At 48.4% G+C, this 17,435-nt stretch overlaps 1 protein-coding gene and 1 non-coding gene across 4 annotated transcripts in view; both read left to right on the top strand.

The window, feature by feature from the left end:
• Positions 1-17,435, top strand: part of DNPEP (aspartyl aminopeptidase) — a 74,246-nt gene that overhangs the window by 42,021 nt on the left and 14,790 nt on the right. For all 3 annotated transcript variants that reach the window (XM_063933847.1, XM_063933849.1, XM_063933848.1), the window contains exons 10-11: positions 3,261-3,344; positions 4,295-4,455. In XM_063933847.1, coding sequence (XP_063789917.1) covers positions 3,261-3,344; positions 4,295-4,455 — 245 coding nt within the window. The remainder of the gene's footprint in view (positions 1-3,260; positions 3,345-4,294; positions 4,456-17,435) is intronic.
• Positions 15,462-15,577, top strand: LOC134946898 (U5 spliceosomal RNA). The gene has a single exon (XR_010182466.1). It is a non-coding gene; the product is annotated as a U5 spliceosomal RNA (small nuclear RNA).

Raw genomic sequence — 17,435 nt, 5'->3', positions numbered from 1 at the left:
CCTATCCATGATTCTGAACACAGACCAGAAAAGGGTTTATCTCCCGATAGAGAGAGCTCAGGAGCTCATGACACTGGTTAGGAATCTATTAAAACCAAAACAGGTGTCAGTGCTTGACTGCACTCGAGTCCTGGGAAGGATGGTGGCATCATACGAGGCCATTCCCTTCGGCAGGTTCCATGCGAGGACCTTCCAATGGGACTTACTGGACAAGTGGTCCGGATCACATCTTCAGATGCATTGGTTAATCACCCTGTCCCTCAGGGCCAGGGTGTCACTCCTGGGGTGGCTGCAGAGTTCTCACCTTCTCGGGGGACGCAGATTCGGAATTCAGGACTGGGTCCTGGTGACCACGGACGCTAGCCTCCGAGGGTCGGGAGCAGTCACACAGGAAAGAAATTACCAAGGTCTGTGGTCAAGTCAAGAGACTTGCCTTCACATCAACATCCTGGAACTAAGGGCCGTATACAACGTCCTACGTCAAGCGGAGCACTTACTTTGCGACCAACTGGTTCTGATTCAGTCAGACAACATCACCGCAGTGGCTTGAACCGCCAAGGTGGCACAAGGAGCAGAATGGCGATGGCAGAAGCCACCAGAATTCTTCGCTGGGCGGAGAATCACGTAAGCGCTCTGTCAGCAGTGTTCATCCCGGGAGTGGACAACTGGGAAGCAGACTTCCTCAGCAGACACGACCTCCACCCGGGAGAGTGGGGACTTCATCAGGAAGTCTTCACACAGATCACATATCGGTGGAAACTGCCACAGGTGGACATGATGGCATCCCGCCTCAACAAAAAAACGACATAAGAGACCCTCAGGCAATAGCGGTAGACGCCCTGGTGATACCGTGGGTGTTCCAGTCGGTCTATGTATTTCCTCCTCTTCCTCTCATTCCCAAGGTGCTGAGGATAATAAGGAAAGGAGGAGTGAGAACAATCCTCATTGTTCCAGATTGGCCACGAAGGACCTGGTATCCAGATCGGCAACAAATGCTCACAGAGGACCCGTGGCCTCTTCCTCTAAGACAGGACCTGTTGCAACAGGGGCCCTGTCTGTTCCAAGTCTTACCGCGGCTGCGTTTGACGGCATGGCGGTTGAACGCTGGATCCTAGCAGAAAAGGGCATTCCGGGTGAGGTCATTCCTACGCTAATAAAGGCTAGGAAGGACGTGACAGCTAAACATTATCACCGTATATGGCGAAAAGATGTTTATTGGTGTGAGGCCAGGAATGCTCCTACTGAGGGATTCCAGCTGGGCCGTTTCCTTCACTTTCTACAGTCAGGAGTGAATTTGGGCCCAAAATTGGGCTCCATTAAGGTCCAGATTTCGGCCCTATCCATTTTCTTTCAAAAAGAGTTGGCTTCTCTACCAGAAGTTCAGACGTTGTAAAGGGAGTGCTGCATATTCAGCCTCCTTTTGTGCCTCCAGTGGCACTTTGGGATCTTAACGTGGTGTTAAGTTTACTGAAATCACACTGGTTTGAACCATTTAAAACGGTGGAGTTAAAATATCTCACGTGGGAGGTGGTCATGCTATTAGCCTTGGCTTCGGCTAGGCGTGTGTCAGATTTAGCGGCTTTGTCACATAAAAGCCCCTATCTGGTTTTCCATATAGATAGAGCAGAATTGCGGACCAGTCCACAATTTCTGCCAAAAGTGGTGTCATCTTTTCTTATGAACCAACCTATTGTGGTGCCTGTGGCTACTCGTGACTTGGAGGATTCCGAGTTACTGGATGTGGTCAGGGCTTTGAAGGTTTATGTAGCCAGAACGGCTAGAGTCAGGAAAACGAAGTCGCTGTTTATCCTGTATGCATCCAACAAGCTGGGTGCTCCTGCTTCAAAGCAAACTATTGCTCGCTGGATCTGTAACACGATTCAGCAGGCTCATTCTGCGGCTGGATTGCCGCTGCCTAAATCAGTTAAAGCCCATTCCACTAGGAAGGTGGGCTCTTCTTGGGCGGCTGCCCGAGGGGTCTCGGCATTACAGCTTTGCCGAGCGGCTACTTGGTCAGGTTCCAACACTTTTGCGAAGTTCTATAAGTTTGATACCCTGGCTGAGGAGGACCTTGTGTTTGCTCAATCGGTGCTGCAGAGTCATCCGCACTCTCCCGCCCGTTTGGGAGCTTTGGTATAATCCCCATGGTCCTTACGGAGTCCCCAGCATCCACTAGGACGTTAGAGAAAATAAGATTTTACTTACCGGTAAATCTATTTCTCGTAGTCCGTAGTGGATGCTGGGCGCCCGTCCCAAGTGCGGACTTCTTCTGCAAGACTTGTATATAGTTATTGCTTCAAAAAGGGTTATATTATAGTTGGTCGGTCTTGAACCGAGGCTATGTTAATTGTTCATACTGTTAACTGGGTAGTTTATCACAAGTTATACGGTGTGATTGGTGTGGCTGGTATGAATCTCGCCCTTAGATTACAAAAATCCTTTCCTCGTACTGTTCATATCCTCTGGGCACAGTTTCTCTAACTGAGGTCTGGAGGAGGGACATAGAGGGAGGAGCCAGTGCACACCCAGAATCCAAAGCTTTCTTAAAGTGCCCTATCTCCTGCGGAGCCCGTCTATTCCCCATGGTCCTTACGGAGTCCCCAGCATCCACTACGGACTACGAGAAATAGATTTACCGGTAAGTAAAATCTTATTTTTCTGGAGCGGTTGGCCATAATTGTTCTGCAGGGAATGTGTCGCACTGACTCTCTCTATAGCTGGCCTTTCAGCCTATGGGGGTAATTCAGACCAGATCGCTCGCTAGCTGTTTTTTGCAGTCCTGTGTTCGCATAGTCACCGCCCACTGGGGAGTGTATTTTAGCTGTGCAAGTATGCGATCGCATGTGCAGCCGAGTGGTACAAAAAAACTTTGTGCAGTTTCTGAGTTGCCCAGGACTTACTCAGCCGCTGCGATCACTTCAGCTTGTCCGGGGGCTGGAATTGACGTCAGGAACCCTCCCTGCAAACGCTTGGACACGCCTGTGTTTTTCCAACCACTCCCTGAAAACGGTCAGTTTCCACCCACAAATGCCTTCTTCCTGTCAATCTCCTTGCGATCGGCTGTGCGAATGGATTCTTCGTAAAACCATCGCACAGCCACAATCCGCTTTGTACCCATGCGACGCGCCTGCGCATTGCGGTGCATACACATGCGCAGTTGTGACCTGATCGCAGAGCTGCAAAAAACGCTAACGAGCGATCAGGTCTGAATTACCCCCTATGTCTCCTACTCAATATTTTTGTTGTAAATCTCACCGTAGGCTCTCCTTGGCTCCTGTGACTCGCCAAACTCTCTCACCAATGACCCCAACGTCAGGATGATCACTCTGTATGACAACGAGGAGGTGAGAAATGCTGGGGGGAAAAGGGGGGCATTGACAAATGATCCACTATGACACAAGATACATGACGCTGCAATATACACCACACAGGGATGTTCAGGAGCAGGTGCAGAGGGGGAGATCATACAACCAGGAACAGCTGCAGTGACTCTGAGGACAAGAAAGTATGTGACCTCCTATTACAGTCACCCTCTATAAATGATCTGAGTGTACAAGTAATACAGTGCTTAACCCTCAGCACTTGTGACAAAATTCTTTTAGAAAAGGTTACACCGCTCTGGAAAAGCCTATAAATCATATTACCATTCAGCACTTCTGGAAAGTCAGAATGCCCTTCTGGTGATTGAGATATTACTGCAAAACACAATATCACACCGTGACGATATCCACGCAGATGTGGTCATCACCTAGGGAGTGTTTAATCACCGTTTGATTGATCAGATGTGATTATTGGGACATCTCGCCTACCAATTTCAGGCTAATTAGGTTAAAGAGCCAGACTGGCTGACAACGTAACTTTCATGTACGTACTCTGGCATATCCCATCTGATCATTCCTGGGTGACTTGTCATGAGGACTTCTAGTTTAGGGTCTGCACAGCAATGTCCAAAATACCCCAGTGTAATTACTCTGTGTGTAATCAGTTTATACCGATTTACGGAGATAAGATAAGAGTTGGATACAAGAACTAGAATATAAAGTAGATCTACTATCTGGGGAGAACGTGTAATCTGTATTAGAGTTGGTCTGTAAGGAAATGCGGCATTAAGCTGGTGTTTTAGGAGCAGTTTAAACATTGTCTTACAGTGCTGTGAATGCTTATTTTTAATCTGATAACATATAGGGTAGTATAGCAAAATACAAAAAGTAATAAATAATGATAGAGCAGCCTATCCGCCATATTCTTTTAAAAGCTATTTTTATTAAAATGTCTTGTATGTTTCTTTTATTAGGTTGGATCGGATAGCGCTCATGGAGCGGGGTCACTGCTGACGGAGCTGATCCTGCGTCGTATTTCTAGCAGTCCCCAGAATCTCACCTCCTTCGAGGAATCCGTGCCCAAATCTTTTATGATTAGTGCTGATATGGCTCATGCTGTGCACCCTAACTACATGTAAGCGATGCAATGCGTGGCGTGTGTGGGATGTGTATCAGTCACCTGCACCCGTAGGCTGCCATATTTATAAGATAGCAGCCAATCAATTTACTAGGAAAGTGTGATGCCTGTGAGGCACAAGTAAGCTGCTAAACCAGATTCTCAGTGATGTCTGCGATCCCTGTGACAATGAGTCTGGGTTTGGTCCCCTGTGTACTGACAAACAGTGCAGAAATTTGTTTATAAATGAAAGTGACAGCAGCAAATCCGCCTGGGGGAGAAAGGAGTGGTGATTACAACAATTCCGTTCTCTGAAGACAACACCACAGCAAACTATCATTAAATAACTGTAAGACACGGTATGATGTGGTGATGTGTAGTTATGGCAAGGCAACGTTAAGCTAGAACTATTATAGAGATATATAGATATATATATATATATATATAATAGTTGTATGCATTCACAGGAACAGTGGGAAATTCAGAAGCCTCATATACAAATGTAGTTCTCATTATATATAACACTAAAGATAAACCATACACATGAGATAAGCCATAAACATACTGAGCAATATTTAAAGTCAATGGGGTAAAATAAAAAGTGGCAAATCGCTGATTGGTGCAAACAAAACACACAGGAATTAGTTGTATGTATCTACAGTAGAAATATCTCTTACTGGGGGATTTTAGTCGGTACTGTACAAAGCTTAGGGTGTGTACACACGGTGAGATCCTTGCTATGCCCGATTTTCACTTGCGATTTCCCTTGAACTCCCTGGAGCCCAGATAGCACAGATTTTGACTAACTTTTCTTGTGTGCTTACGATTTTGGCTTATGTGAGATGTCATTGACATGTGAGATGAACTAGATAGTACACCGATCTAGCAAGGATTGACTTGCCTGCACAGTCTATCTTTCTCTAACGTCCTTGAGGATGCTGGGACTCCGTAAGGACCATGGGGAATAGACGGGCTCCGCAGGAGATAGGGCACTTTAAGAAAGCTTTGGACTCTGGGTGTGCACTGGCTCCTCCCTCTATGCCCCTCCTCCAGACCTCAGTTTTACACTGTGCCCAGAGCAGGATGGGTGCACTGCAGAGAGCTCTCCTGAGTTCTCTGCCTAAAGGCATTTCTCTTACGTCCTAGAGGATGCTGGGGACTCCGTAAGGACCATGGGGTATAGACGGGCTCTGCAGGAGATAGGGCACCTAAAAAGAACTTTGACTATGGGTGTGCACTGGCTCCTCCCTCTATGCCCCTCCTCCAGACCTCAGTTAGATTCTGTGCCCAGAGGAGAAAGGGTACACTGCAGAGAGCTCTCCAGAGTTTTCTGTTTTAAAAGAATTTTCTTAGGTTTTTTATTTTCAGGGAGTCCTGTTGGCAACAGGCTCCCTGCATCGTGGGACTGAGGAGAGAGAAGCAGGGCTGGCTTTACGGTTGGGCTCTGTTTCTAGGCTACTGGACACCATTAGCTCCAGAGGGTGTCGGAACACAGGTCTCACCTGGGGTTCGTCCCGGAGCCGCGCCGCCGTCCTCCTCAGAGATGCCGAAGATAGAAGCCGGGTGAGTATGAGAAGGCAGAAGACATCAGGCGGCAGAAGACATCAGATCTTCATGAGGTAAGGCGCGCAGCGGTAAGCTGCGCGCCATTGCTCCCACTATACACACACAGAGCAGCACTGCTGGGGGGGGCGCCCTGGGCAGCAATAATCCTCACTTCTGGGCATGTTAAGATGGATTAGGCTGCGGAGGCAGTAAATCCAAGAATCCCCCGCCATTTTAATAAAAAAAAGCACTGGGACCGAAGCCCGCCGTCGGGTGGGCGGGGCTTGATCCTCAGCACTAACCAGCGCCATTTTCTCCACAGAGGCTGCATGCTGAACGCTGGCTCCCTGGTCTCTCCCCTGCTGAACTTCACAGGCTGGAAAAAAGAGGAGGGGGGCACATTGGCGACGCAGTGAGTGGGAATTGGAATATTATTATATTTAAAAAAAAAGAGCTATCTGGTCATTTCTCTGACGTCCTAGTGGATGCTGGGAACTCCGTAAGGACCATGGGGAATAGACGGGCTCCGCAGGAGACTGGGCACTCTAAAAGAAAGATTAGGTACTATCTGGTGTGCACTGGCTCCTCCCTCTATGCCCCTCCTCCAGACCTCAGTTAGAATCTGTGCCCGGCCAGAGCTGGGTGCTCCTAGTGGGCTCTCCTGAGCTTGCTAGAAAAGAAAGTATTTGTTAGGTTTTTTATTTTCAGTGAGATCTGCTGGCAACAGACTCACTGCTACGTGGGACTGAGGGGAGAGAAGCAAACCTACCTGCGTGCAGCTAGCTTGTGCTTATTAGGCTACTGGACACCATTAGCTCCAGAGGGTTCGAACACAGGGCCTGACCTCGATCGTCCGTTCCCGGAGCCGCGCCGCCGCCCCCCTTGCAGAGCCAGAAGACAGAAGAAATGACGAAAACGGCGGCTGAAGACTCCTGTCTTCATTAAGGTAGCGCACAGCACTGCAGCTGTGCGCCATTGCTCCCACAGCACACCACACACTCCGGTCACTGTAGGGTGCAGGGCGCTGGGGGGGGCGCCCTGGGCAGCAATTATAATACCTTTTGGCACAAATTATACACATAATACAGTCTGTCACTGTATATGTGTGCAAACCCCCGCCATTAAGTCTCACAAAACGCGGGACAGAAGCCCGCCGCTGAGGGGGCGGGGCCTTCTTCCTCAGCACACCAGCGCCATTTTCCCTTCACAGTTCCGCTGGAAGCAGCTCCCCAGGCTCTCCCCTGCAGTATCTGGATACAAGAAGGGTAAAAAAGAGAGAGGGGGCACTTAAATTTAGGCGCAAATAAGATAAGTAAGCAGCTATTGGGAAAAATCACTTATTATAGTGTACATCCCTGTGTTATATAGCGGTGTGGTGTGTGCTGGCATACTCTCTCCCTGTCTCCCCAAAGGACTTTGTGGGGTCCTGTCCTCAGTCTGAGCATTCCCTGTGTGTGTGCGGTGTGTCGGTACGGCTGTGTCGACATGTTTGATGAGGAGGGTTACGTGGAGGCGGAGCAGAGGCAGATAAGTGTGGTGTCGCCCCCGACGGGGCCGACACCTGATTGGATGGATATGTGGAAGGTCTTAACCGACAGTGTCAACTCCTTACATAAAAGGTTCGATGACGCAGCAGCCTTGGGACAGCCGGGGTCTCAGCCCGCGCCTGCCCAGGCGACTCAGAAGCCGTCAGGGGCTCATAAACGCCCGCTAGTTCTGATGGTAGACACAGATGTCGACACGGAGTCTGACTCCAGTGTAGATGAGGATGAGATAAATGTACAGTCTACAAAAGCCATCCGATGCATGATTACTGCAATGAAAGATGTATTGCACATTTCTGATATTAACCCGGTTACCACCAAGAGGGGTATTATGTTTGGGGAGAAAAAGCAGCCAGTGACTTTTCCCCCATCTGATGAATTAAATGAGTTGTGTGAAGAAGCGTGGAGTTCCCCTGATAAGAAACTAGTAATTTCTAAGAGGTTACTGATGGCGTACCCTTTCCCGCCAACGGATAGGTTACGTTGGGAAACATCCCCTAGGGTGGACAAGGCGCTAACACGCTTATCTAAAAGGGTGGCACTGCCGTCTCAGGATAAGGCCGCCCTAAAGGATCCTGCGGATAGAAAGCAGGAAGCTATCCTGAAGTCTGTGTATACACACTCTGGTACTCTACTGAGACCTGCTATTGCTTCAGCCTGGATGTGTAGTGCTGCAGCAGCATGGACTGATACCCTGTCAGACAACATTGATTCCCTCGACAGGGATACTATTTTGCTAACCATCGAACATATAAAAGACGTCGTCTTATATATGCGGGATGCACAGAGGGACATTTGCCTGCTGGCATCTAGAATTAATGCAATGTCCATTTCTGCCAGGAGAGTATTATGGACTCGGCAGTGGACAGGTGATGCTGATTCTAAAAAACACATGGAGGTTTTGCCTTATAAGGGTGAGGAATTGTTTGGGGACGGTCTCTCGGACCTCGTATCCACAGCAACTGCTGGGAAGTCGACTTTTTTACCTCAGGTTCCCTCACAGCCTAAGAAAGCACCGTATTATCAAATGCAGTCCTTTCGGCCTCAGAAAGGCAAGCGGGTCAGAGGAGCATCCTTTCTGGCCAGAGGCAAGGGTAGAGGAAAGAAACTGCACCAGGCAGCCAGTTCCCAGGAACAAAAATCCTCCCCTGCTTCCACTAAGTCCATCGCATGACGTTGGGGCTCCACAGGCGGAGCCAGGTGCGGTGGGGGCACGTCTCTGAAACTTCAGCAACCAGTGGGTTCGCTCACAAGTGTATCTCTGGCCTGTACAAATTGTATCTCAGGGATACAAGCTGGAGTTCGAGGCGACTCCCCCTCGCCGTTACCTCAAATCAGCCTTGCCAGCTGCTCCCAGGGAAAGGGAGGTAGTACTGGCGGCAATTCACAAGCTGTACCTCCAGCAGGTGATAATCAAGGTCCCCCTCCTTCAACAGGGCAGGGGTTACTATTCCACAATGTTTGTGGTACCGAAACCGGACGGTTCGGTGAGACCCATCCTGAATTTAAAATCCTTGAACACTTATATAAAGAAGTTCAAGTTCAAAATGGAATCGCTCAGAGCGGTCATTGCAAGCCTGGAAGAGGGGGATTTTATGGTGTCGCTGGACATAAAAGATGCTTACTTGCATGTCCCAATTTACCCACCTCACCAGGAATACCTCAGGTTTGTGGTACAAGACTGTCATTACCAATTCCAGACGTTGCCGTTTGGTCTCTCCACGGCACCGAGAATATTTACCAAGGTAATGGCCGAAATGATGATACTCCTTCGGAAGAAGGGAGTTCTAATTATCCCGTACTTGGACGATCTCCTCATAAAGGCGAGGTCCAGAGAGCAGTTGTTGCTCAGCGTAGCACTCTCTCAGGAAGTGTTGCAACAGCACGGCTGGATTCTGAATATCCCAAAGTCGCAGCTGATTCCTGCGACGCGTCTGCTTTTCCTGGGCATGATTCTGGACACAGAACAGAAGAAGGCGTTTCTCCCGGTGGAGCAGGCCCAGGAATTGTCATCTCTGGTCAGGGACCTCCTGAAACCAAAACAGGTATCGGTGCATCACTGCACGCGAGTCCTGGGAAAGATGGTGGCTTCTTACGAAGCAATTCCCTTCGGCAGGTTCCATGCAAGGATCTTTCAGTGGGATCTGTTGGACAAATGGTCCGGATCGCATCTTCAGATGCATCGGTTGATCACCCTGTCCCCAAGGGCCAGGGTGTCTCTGCTGTGGTTGCTGCAGAGTGCTCATCTTCTCGAGGGCCGCAGGTTCGGCATACAGGACTGGGTCCTGGTGACCACGGATGCAAGCCTCCGAGGATGGGGGGCAGTCACTCAGGGAAGAAACTTCCAAGGACAGTGGTCAAGTCTGGAGACTTCACTACACATAAATATACTGGAACTAAGGGCCATTTGCAACGCCCTGAGTCAAGCAGAGCCCATGCTTCAAAACCAACCTGTACTGATTCAGTCAGACAACAGCACGGCGGTCGCCCATGTAAACCGCCAGGGCGGCACGAGAAGCAGGATGGCAATGGCAGAAGCCACAAGGATTCTTCGATGGGCGGAGAATCACGTGCTAGCACTGTCAGCAGTGTTCATCCCGGGAGTGGACAACTGGGAAGCAGACTTCCTCAGCAGGCACGACCTCCACCCGGGAGAGTGGGAACTTCATCAAGAAGTCTTCACACAGATTGTAAATCGCTGGGAACTGCCACTGGTGGACATGATGGCGTCCCGCCTCAACAAAAAGCTAAAAAAATATTGCGCCAGGTCAAGGGACCCTCAGGCGATAGCTGTGGACGCACTAGTGACACCGTGGGTGTACCAGTCGGTTTATGTGTTCCCTCCTCTTCCTCTCATACCCAAGGTACTGAGGATAGTAAGAAAGAGAAGAGTAAGAACTATACTCATCGTTCCGGATTGGCCAAGAAGAACGTGGTACCCAGAACTACAAGAAATGATCTCAGAGGACCCATGGCCTCTGCCTCTCAGACAGGAGCTGTTACAACAGGTGCCCTGTCTGTTCCAAGACTTACCGCGGCTGCGTTTGACGGCATGGCGGTTGAACGCCGGATCCTAGCGGAAAAGGGCATTCCAGATTAAGTTATTCCTACGCTGATAAAGGCTAGGAAAGACGTGACAGCAAAACATTATCACCGAATATGGCGAAAATATGTTGCTTGGTGTGAGGCCATGAAGGCTCCTACAGAGGAATTCCAGCTGGGTCGATTCCTGCACTTCCTACAGTCAGGAGTGTCTATGGGCCTAAAATTAGGATCCATAAAGGTCCAGATTTCGGCCCGATCTATTTTCTTTCAAAAAGAACTGGCTTCACTGCCTGAAGTTCAGACGTTTGTTAAGGGAGTGCTGCATATTCAGCCCCCTTTTGTGCCTCCAGTGGCACCTTGGGATCTTAACGTTGTGTTGGATTTCCTAAAATCACACTGGTTTGAGCCACTTAAGACCGTGGAGCTAAAGTATCTCACGTGGAAGGTGGTCATGTTGTTGGCCTTAGCTTCGGCTAGGCGTGTGTCAGAATTGGCGGCTTTGTCATGTAAAAGCCCATATCTGATCTTCCATATGGACAGGGCAGAATTAAGGACTCGTCCCCAATTTCTCCCAAAGGTGGTATCAGCGTTTCATTTGAACCAACATATTGTGGTGCCTGCGGCTACTCGGGACTTGGAGGATTCCAGGTTGCTGGACGTAGTCCGGGCCTTGAAAATTTATGTTTCCAGGACGGCTGGAGTCAGGAAAACTGACTCGCTATTTATCCTGCATGCACCCAACAAGCTGGGTGCTCCTGCTTCAAAGCAAACTATTGCTCGCTGGATCTGTAGCACGATTCAGCAGGCTCATTCTGCGGCTGGATTGCCGCATCCAAAATCGGTGAAGGCCCATTCCACAAGGAAGGTGGGCTCTTCTTGGGCGGCTGCCCGAGGGGTCTCGGCATTACAGCTTTGCCGAGCTGCTACTTGGTCGGGTTCAAACACATTTGCAAAATTCTACAAGTTTGATACCCTGGCTGAGGAGGACCTTGAGTTTGCTCATTCGGTGCTGCAGAGTCATCCGCACTCTCCCGCCCGTTTGGGAGCTTTGGTATAATCCCCATGGTCCTTACGGAGTTCCCAGCATCCACTAGGACGTCAGAGAAAATAAGAATTAGTCACCGGTAATTCTATTTCTCGTAGTCCGTAGTGGATGCTGGGCGCCCGTCCCAAGTGCGGACTCTCTGCAATACATGTATATAGTTATTGCTTCACTAAAGGGTTATTGTTATGAGCCATCAGTACATGGAGGCTCAGTTGTTGTTCATACTGTTAACTGGGTATGGTTATCACAAGTTGTACAGTGTGATTGGTGTGGCTGGTATGAGTCTTACCCTGGATTCCAAATCCTTTCCTTGTTGTGTCAGCTCTTCCGGGCACAGTTTCCCTAACTGAGGTCTGGAGGAGGGGCATAGAGGGAGGAGCCAGTGCACACCAGATAGTACCTAATCTTTCTTTTAGAGTGCCCAGTCTCCTGCGGAGCCCGTCTATTCCCCATGGTCCTTACGGAGTTCCCAGCATCCACTACGGACTACGAGAAATAGAATTACCGGTGAGTAAATTCTTATTATTTTTCCACAGTGTTATTAAGCGCTGAGTGTGTGCTGGCATACTCTCTCTCTGTCTCTCCTAAGGGCCTGGTTGGGGTTTTGTCCCCTTGAGGTTAATCCCTGTGTGTGTGGGGTGTCGGTACGTGGTGTCGACATGTCTGAAGCGGAAGGCTTCTCCAAGGAGGAGGTGGAGCAAATGAGTGGTGTGTCCCCGTCGGTTGTGCCGACTCCGGAATGGATGGACATGTGGCATATGTTGAATGCAAGTGTGGCATCTTTACATAAAAGGCTTGATAAGGCTGACTTAGGGGGGACATCAGGGGGTCAATCCTCGGATTGGACCGACTCACAGGGCCCGTCGGGGTCTCAAAAGCGTCCCTTAACACAAGACACTACTACCGACACGGATTCTGATTCCAGTGTCGACTATGACGAAGTAAAATTACACCCTAGGGTGACTAAAACCATTCAGTGTATGATTGTGGCAATAAGGGATGTGTTGCATATTGAGGATGAACCCTCGGTCCCCGACACAAGGGTACACATGTTTAAGGAAAAGAAAAATAGATTATTAATTTTCCCACATCTCTTGAATTAAATGATTTCTTTGGAAAAGCTTGGGAGACTCCGGAAAAGAGACCGCAGATCCCCAAAAGAATTTATATGGCATACCCCTTCCCTAAGCAGGACAGGGAGATTTGGGAATCACCCCCCACTGTGGACAAGGCCCTGACGCGCTTGTCCAAGAAAGTGGCGCTACCGTCTCCTGACACAGCGGCCCTTAAGGACCCTGCAGATCGCAGGCAAGAAACTACCTTAAAGTGTATTTATTCTCATACGGGTGCTGTGCTAAGACCGACAATTGCGTCGGCATGGGTGTGCAGCGCAATTGCAGCTTGGACAGATGAGCTGACAGATCAATTTGATAATATGGATAAGGATACTATATTCTTAACTAGCCCATATTAAAGACGCAGTCTTATTTATGAGGGATGCTCAAAGGGACATTGGACTGCTAGCTTCTAGGGCCAATGCCATGTCTATCTCGGCAAGAAGATCCTTATGGACTCGCCAATGGACGGGTGATGCGGATTCAAAAAAAACATATGGAAGTACTACCCTATAAGGGTGAGGTATTGTTTGGGGATGGGCTGACGGACCTGGTTTCCACAGCTACAGCAGGTAAATCAAATTTTTTACCATATATTCCCCAACAGCAAAAGAAAGTAACACCCTATCAGATGCAGTCCTTTCGGTCGCACAAGTCCAGAAGAGGTCGGGGATCCTCTTTCCTCGCCAGAGGTAAGGGCAGAGGCAAAAGAGCACCTGCTTCGGCAGGTGCCCAGGACCAAAAGTCCTCCCCGGCTGCTCCAAAACCCACAGCATGACGCTGGGGCTCCCCTGAGGGAGTCCGCACCGGTGGGGGCACGTCTTCGACTTTTCAGTCAGACCTGGGTCAGATCAGACCTGAATCCCTGGGTGTTAGAAATAGTTTCCCAGGGGTACAAACTGGAATTCGAGGAGGTGCCCCCGCGCCGATTTTTGAAATCGGCCCTACCAGCTTCCACATCGGAAAGGGATGTAGTGTTAGCTGCAATTCAAATGCTGTCTATACAGCAAGTGATAATCAAGGTTCCCCTGCACCAGCAGGGAAGAGGTTACTACTCAACCCTATTTGTGGTCCCGAAACCGGACGGTTCGGTCAGACCTATTTCTTTTTCATCCACTAGGGGTCACTGGAGTACTCTTGGGATATGGACGGCGTAGCAGAACAAAGGCACTGAATATTTAAATTTAGAACTCTCCACCCCTCCATATCCCAGAGTACCTCAGTGTACGAACCCAGTGTTTTTTCTGTGCTCAAAGCACTAACATCGGCTTGTGGGATTCCCACACTTGGATGGAAGATTTTATTAATTTTTCATTTTGACTTTTTAATTTTTAATTTTTACACTTAGCACATCCCTTCCCAGTTTCTGGAAAAACATGGGTCCGGGATGGTGCCGCTGCAGGGCAGCGCATGGCGTGTCGGTCCTCACAAAGAGCACCCTCACAGCCACAGGCAGTGTCTCCTGCAACAGCTGGACGGAGCTTACAGAAAGAAGCCCCGTCACAGCCAGGAAGAAATTATCAAAGAGCTGGACGGAGCTTACAGAAAGAAGCCCGTCACAGCCAGGAAGAAGTTATCAAAGAGCTGGACGGAGCTTACAGAAGAAGCCCCGTCACAGCCAGGAACAAGCTGGACGGAGCTTACAGAAAGAAGCCCCGTCGCAGCCAGGAACAAGATGACTTGAAAGCTGGACGGAGCTTACACAGAGAAGCCCCGTCGCAGCCTTGAATAGGAGAAAGGTAAGCTGGGGAACGGGGCGGTCAGCGCAGGCTGCCGCCCCGCTAGGTGGGTCAGAGTGAATGCCGCTGCCACGCACCGCCCGCCACAGCGCCCAGCCGCTACGTCTGAGACTCGCTCCAGACGGCAGCGCTACGTCCGCCCGTCCCAGCCGCTCCGTCCGGCCGCCCAGCACATCTACCCGCAGACGCTCACTAACAGCGTTAACATGGTGACAACCGGGCCGCTGCTCCGTCCGGCCGCCCAGCACCGCAGATTAATGCCAGCCTCCCTGCAAGTCTCACTGCAAGTCTTCCCGGCCTTTCCTGAGAAGACACAGCGTTACAGGGGGGAAGGGGGGCGGTGGAATCTGGCGGCTCACTGCGGAAAGGGTATGTAAAATACCTATATAAACAGCAGTTATGTAGCTATATGTGACAGTAAATAATGCAGACATGTATTATAACCTGTCCTGTGATATGAGCCTAATCATGTATAACTGTGATTATCACTGTATAATAGGCTATTGAGCCTATATTAATGTATATGATTATCACTGTATAATAGGCTATTGAGCCTATATTATTGCTGTATAATAGGCTATTGAGCCTATATTAATGTATATGATTATCACTGTATAATAGGCTATTGAGCCTATATTAATGCTGTATAATAGGCTATTGAGCATATATTAATGTCTGTAATTATCATAGGCTATTGAGCCTATATATATATATATATATATATATATATATATTTATTCATAGAGCATGTGTTGTACCCATACTGTGATTATAAGAGGCTATATTAACACGGAGCAATTGTAACTTGTTCGGTGATTATCACAGTCAGCATGACAAAGGGGCCATTTTAACCATGCTTCCTGTTGTTTTTCCAGTTTGTAATTCTGGAACATTCCTGCCCTACATCTCTAAGCCACCAGAGGCGCAGGGGTGTTAGTGGGAATTTGGTTCGGGTTTCACATGCCCATGTGAACTGCTTTTCACATAAAGAATACTCTGGTTTCTCTTCAGATCGAATAAATCTTTCGCTTTTTACTACAGATTTCCGTAGAGAGAAACAACCATGAGTTTCATATATATATATGACACATAATAACTTCAATAAGTCGTGCAAGTGTCTGTCCGTTGCCTATTGTGGTGTCTGTCTGCATAGCGAGTAAGGCTCTAGCGCAGACTAAAAATAAGTTTAAAGATCCTATGTTAAGCATTGGCAATTCAAATTAAAAGAGTGGTAACATCGGAGTCTCGGAAGTTACTCCGCCAGCTCTAACGAAGGACAGTCTTTCCAAAGGGCCAATTTCCCTTTGGGTACCAGGGTGTTTATTTAACTGGTCTTATAATTTAATGCACGATTCTATGTCAAATCTCACACCGATAACTACGAGTGAGAAGGGTACATTAGACCAGCACTCATATAGTGCGGGGTTTTTTGACAACCATACATTGCTAAATCCCAGTGAGGCAATGTCTCCATTTTTACAGAGACTGAGAGACTCTAACCACTATTTAATCGTTTCCAAAATGACGCGATCCGCCATTGGTAAATGCGTCTGTGTCAACAGATACATTGGGGTCACTAGACTCTATGTATGGAAACAATGACGATCACTGTTAAGAGAAGCTGCAGAGTATATCTGTAAAGCTTCTGCTAACGCCGGTTACTTCGATTCTCACTTTTCATCGTCGCTAGTTTAAGCGCGACAAGGCCAGAGCTTGTTGGTCCTAAATTTGATATTCAGCTATTACCGCATCCAGTATCAAAATGGAAATACTTGTGCCGGCGTTTAATCCCTTTAGACTTCACTTTTTTCAAGGCGGTGGTACAAAACAGTCACGCCTTGTAACGACAAGACGCTACAGTCAGCAAGCCAGTGGCTTGATGACCTCTTAGGCCATCTCCATTTTCCAATTGTGGAAGCGCGTCTTTACACGTTACATTGGCGGGGTTTCCAGACATCAACTCATGGATGTCTCTGCTATTTACAGATTAAAGGACAAGACTGCCTCTGTCGAACGGTTTGGCAGGTTGCCATTTAGTCTCTGCTGGTTTCAGCTGTTTTTATATCCAGGCAGTAGTACACCAACAGAGTCAGGGTTACTTATTCCCCTCTGTTTGGGGTAACAAAACCAGACAGCTCCGTCGCAGTCTCAATCAGCAAGTCACTTAATGCAGTTTGAAAATGGATTTTCTGCGGTTAGTATTTGCATATTGGAGCCACAAAATTGCATAATTGCACTTGATCTTCACAAAGCGTATTTACCCATATCGGTTTGGTCATTACGGGTTCTAGCGTTTGCAAAACGCCACAACCAAAACGCCACAACCATTAACCATTTCAGGTCTACCATTTGGCTTCTTGTCAACGCCTCGGGTATTTATCAAAGTGATGTTGGTGAGAATAGCTCATCTCACAGCCCTGCCAGTGACAATCGTTCCATACTTAGACGATCTGCTCATAAGAACTCTGTCTCAACAGAGTTCCTCTAACTTGCGCTACTAATATATACTGCGGTGGCAGGTCAAGTTCAAAAACAATCGCATCTAATTCCGTCTGAACGACTTCAATTCCTAGGCATGATTATAAATACGGTAAATCAAAGACATTTACCTACTACACCAGCAAGAACAAATGTACATCTAGTAATTAGTGCAAAAGCCACGCACACTAGTGGTACATTGGTGTATTCGCCTGTTACAAATAATGATGTGATTTCAAAGCGCTTTAGTTCGCCGGCCTTCACTCGCTTTTCCCTCAGGGGGGCGAATAGTATATACTCTGGACGAGAGTCTCAGAGGTTGAGGAGTTGTAGTTAAAAGTTCTAAAACGGATTACGACAGATTGCTGTCTATAAATGTCCTGGAACTCCGTGCAATTTACAATGCACTACAGGCTTCGCTTTCAGTCTGGACAAGTGTCAGACAACGCAACGGGAGTTGCATACACAACAACAGTGAAGACCAAGA

This window comes from Pseudophryne corroboree, chromosome 7 (genome assembly GCF_028390025.1).
Source record: "Pseudophryne corroboree isolate aPseCor3 chromosome 7, aPseCor3.hap2, whole genome shotgun sequence".
NCBI classification, from domain to species: domain Eukaryota; kingdom Metazoa; phylum Chordata; class Amphibia; order Anura; family Myobatrachidae; genus Pseudophryne; species Pseudophryne corroboree.
This window is presented reverse-complemented; position numbering and strand designations above follow the sequence as displayed.